Genomic DNA, 4,117 nt, shown 5'->3' with positions numbered 1-4,117 from the left:
AGGAATACTTTGAGATAATTCCTTTATTATATATATATATATATATATATATATATATATATATGAATACTTTTATTGTGTTTCCAGCTCATTTCTAATTAGGCCAATCAAATGTGTGCTTTAGCAGCACATCACAGCAGGAGTTGATCTATTGGTATGCAAATAAAGCGTAATGAGTTTCCAAGCAGTGACACATTGTGATTAGGCCTTGCACAGATCTGACAATAGAAACATTCATCTGCTAAAATAGTGACTATTTATTGCAATTAGTGTGAACAATGAAGTGACAGCTAAAAAAATACACTTTAATATGTGCAAAATAGTATGGAATAATAATGGGGTGAGATCTGTATTTGTGTGTTTCTGTTTATTTTTTTAGGTTGAGCCATATCTGCCTTATGAATACACCTGTGAGGGAATGCTGGAGAGAGTACATTCCTACATCCAGCATCAGGTGAGGTTCAGTAGATGTACATGTGCAAATGTATGGAGCACTGGACAAAACACACACATGCAGAAATTCTCTCTTGCAGTCACTCGTCCTCCCTCTCTCTCTCTCGTCTCTCTCGTCAACTTCTTCGTTCTTCCTCTCTCTCTCTTCTCTCTCTCTTCATGCATACACTCACCAGCTCTCAAACTCCCACTCTGCTCAATATTTCATCATTTTTGTGCATTCAGCACCCAGAACATCTGTATCTCTGCTGTGTTGGTGTGTGTGTGTGTGTGTGTGTGTGTGTGTGTGTGTGTGTGTGTGTGTCAGTGTCTCTATGCTCCATGTATGTGGACTTATGATTAATCTACATGCTAACTCTCATTACGAACCACATATCTGCCCTCCGGCTCTAAAGCAGAGGGTCTGCTGACACTAATGAGGAGGTATGAGTGAGGATATAGAGAAGACGGGCATGATGATGGAGGACTGGAATGAAAGAAAGACTTCCTTTTTAATAATCCCACACTAGATGTCAGACAAACTGCAGTGGGTGTCTCAACAAACCTGTCTACTCCTGACTGGCAGCTGATTTAGACACAGAAACTTCTACTACAGCATTTATACTGTACAAAGAGAAACAGGAGAAACTTAAGCATGATTTTTAGATTCAGCACTTACAGTTGGTCAACTACTACTACAACATCTAATGTACTAAAGAAAATTAGTTTGAAATGCATTAGTAATAATGATACACTGGCCTAACTGTAGCAGCTAAGACTGGCTTAATTAGCACCTTCTTCTAATTTGCTGCCAACTTTCTTGGATGATTTTTGAATTTTATTCACTCCCTTTTGTTGCAATGCAAAATACAGCACGGCTCTTTGAGTTGCCTTGTTGTTGAAAGGTGCGGCACAAATCAACTTACTTTGCATTGTCATGCTCTCAAATGTCCTATACAGATAAATTACACCCCACCCCAGCAGACATATTAATTACCAAAAAACTGTCTTGGAGTAACATCAGCTTTGAATTGTAATCATGCAGTCCGGGCCAGTAAGCACTTTATGATCAGGTAGCTTAACCAGCTATATTGATTGTATATTATTTCGTAAGTTTAACGTTACATGCTCTACTTTGCAGCAACCTGCAGCATATAATACAGGATGTTAGTCGTATTACATACTGTCAGCAGTTATGGAGGTGGAATCGTGGGCAGCAGACACAGCAGTAACTTCACTTTTAAAGGACAGATTCACATTTTTTTACTTCTGACTTTAAACAATAGTCCGTTGGCCACATGTAAATTTAAACAGTTTCTACCAGTTTATATTTGCCACAAAGAGAGCCCTTCTTAAAGAGATTTCAATATAAAGTGATGTGGTACAAAATCTTCGATATAAATATATGAGAATTATTTTTAAAAAAGACTTCTCCTTTCCTATCCTATCCTTCAATCTGCGTTTTACTGAGGTGCGTTATGGTTCTTTCTATAAACACAGTACAGAGTTAGGTATTCCTCTAAGAGTCTACCACAATACTATGATTGCACAAACTAATGCCACATCTTTCACCTCCAGGACTTCTGTGCCCCAGAGCCTCCCTCCATGCCAGCCAACCTTTCCAGACTGGGGTCTACTGGTGGCAGCAGGATTACAGGGCCTCTGTTTGTGCCCCTGCCAAATACCACGGCCCTTGGCTGGGCGTCCAATATGACAGCTCCCCCTGCCTGGCCTCCTCTCAGCTCCCTTAGGCTGCTTGTATCTCAAGAGGGCCAGTCCTGCGTGGAAGCATGCCATTCTGCTGGTTTCATCTGCGAGCCTGCTCACTTCCGCTTCATCAACAACAAAGAGGCCCTGCGCGGGTAAGTCAGCCTGACTTAGTGTCCATTTGAGTTGCATGAGGCCCACCTGGCTGAACACTGCAGACTTACTAACTTGCTGTCTGTCAACTACTACTATTCTCCAAAAACATCATGATGACAATGAATGTTCGACATCTCATCACAAATTTTCTCTCTTCTTCATCCATGGTCAAAAACACTGTCAATCATGTCTCCATAAAATATAAAGACAAATCTGAAACAAGCAGTTTTTGGATATTTTTCCATCTTGTCGTAAAAAAATCAAGATAGATCCCCTAAAAGAAAAAAAATTGCTGTTTCTGTTCTTCTTGTAACTCAGGTCTGTTCTCTGACATAAGTAATATTTGTAACGCTGACATCTCACACCTGCTTCACAGTTTTTCCAACTTACTTGTCACTTTTTTCACTAAATTTCATCGCCTTTTTAAATTGGCATCTGTAGTTCCATGAAAGTGATGAAATGTCGTCGTCCTGTCTCTGCTTTCCGTTTATTTCGAGGTCATGCCGGTTCCACTTTCCTGTTACTTGTCTCAAATAAAAATAACTTTCCTGACTTTTATTTATTATCCTTTTAAGAACATTTTCTCTATGGTTAAACCCAATGAACTGCTACTTTAGGGTGAATACAGACGTGTGCTCCTCTGTTTCACCCCTCAGGTTGGAGGTGCAGTGCGAGGTGGTAGACTCCGAGATCAACCACATCCTCCCAGCCTTCTCAGTGGTGCGGCGAGAGTGTGGCCTTCAGCGGGAACCCCTCCTTTTCAGCTGTGCAGGACACTCCCCCAAATACAGACGTCTTTGCCCCTGTAGGGACTTCCGCCGCGGCCAGGTGGCGCTGTGCAGAGACTGTTTATAATGACAGGGACATGTGAAGGACAGACGAAAGAGAATTAGACGCAGATTGGCGAGGGGAAAAGGGCACCCACAGTCCAGAACGGGTGTAGAGCTGTGACAAACTACCTGATGGTGCAGAAAGCCAGCCCCTCCCCCCCCAAAAAAGAGTAAATGTAGGATGATGAAGAACAGGCATGCATGGATTGGAACTGAATATAGGCCTGAATGGTTGAAAGTGGTTGAGTGTTGTAACAGCTGTTATACTCATATAGTAATTACAACCAGGGGGGTTTGTTAGCATCACACTTTCACATTAATCCTCTGACTACAAGATAATAGTTTTTGCAAGATGTTGACCGGTGATACGATACACAGCATCTCAATTTGGAACTGTGTCTCACCAAAAATAAGGGTTTTAAGATAGAAAATATACACTTGAAGAAGCGTGTGACTGCAGAGAAACTCAGTATTGGGACTATAGTGTCATTCCATGACAGAGACTTCAAATATCTTGGCTTGGAGAAGGCAACCTCGGGTCAATATCCAATCTCCTCTCTGCACTCGGACAAAGGATGATGGACAACCAGGTTATCTCCCCTCGCTTTTTCTCCCCTCCTCCAATGATGGGCAGAGTCATTTATCAGACTGCACCCCAAGTCTGAGGCAACATCGGTCAATGCAATCATCTCTGGTCACAAAAAGAAAGGAGGAGGAGGAGGACAGAGGACAAAGATAAAGGGTACAAGATTATTTTTCAATAAATAAGCCTTTAGAGCTCTCAACTGGATTTTTAAAGAGTCCTCTGGGCTTTGTGATGGAAAAACAAATCAGAAAATAAAAAAATCAGAACGGATCAAAAGTGTTGAGGTGGTTTTTATGTTGTGTCTCGTCTTCACTTTGTTCCTTCTATCTTTTTAGACTGGAATGTTTCTTCTCTTCTTGCTCCTACACCTATCTGTTACAATCCTCCCAGCATTCACTTTCATCTG

At 41.4% G+C, this 4,117-nt stretch overlaps 1 protein-coding gene across 1 annotated transcript in view; it reads left to right on the top strand.

The window, feature by feature from the left end:
- Positions 1–3,908, top strand: part of LOC118327226 (alpha-1,6-mannosylglycoprotein 6-beta-N-acetylglucosaminyltransferase B-like) — a 103,584-nt gene extending 99,676 nt beyond the window's left edge. Inside the window, exons 16-18 of the mRNA XM_035660513.1 lie at positions 380–454; positions 2,011–2,294; positions 2,952–3,908. Coding sequence (XP_035516406.1) covers positions 380–454; positions 2,011–2,294; positions 2,952–3,150 — 558 coding nt within the window. The 3' untranslated portion in view covers positions 3,151–3,908. The remainder of the gene's footprint in view (positions 1–379; positions 455–2,010; positions 2,295–2,951) is intronic.
- Positions 3,909–4,117: the final 209 nt, after the last annotated feature.

Source organism: Morone saxatilis, unplaced genomic scaffold (assembly GCF_004916995.1).
Source record: "Morone saxatilis isolate NCDOM2014 unplaced genomic scaffold, NCSU_SB_2.0 Contig17, whole genome shotgun sequence".
NCBI lineage: Eukaryota > Metazoa > Chordata > Actinopteri > Moronidae > Morone > Morone saxatilis.
This window is presented reverse-complemented; position numbering and strand designations above follow the sequence as displayed.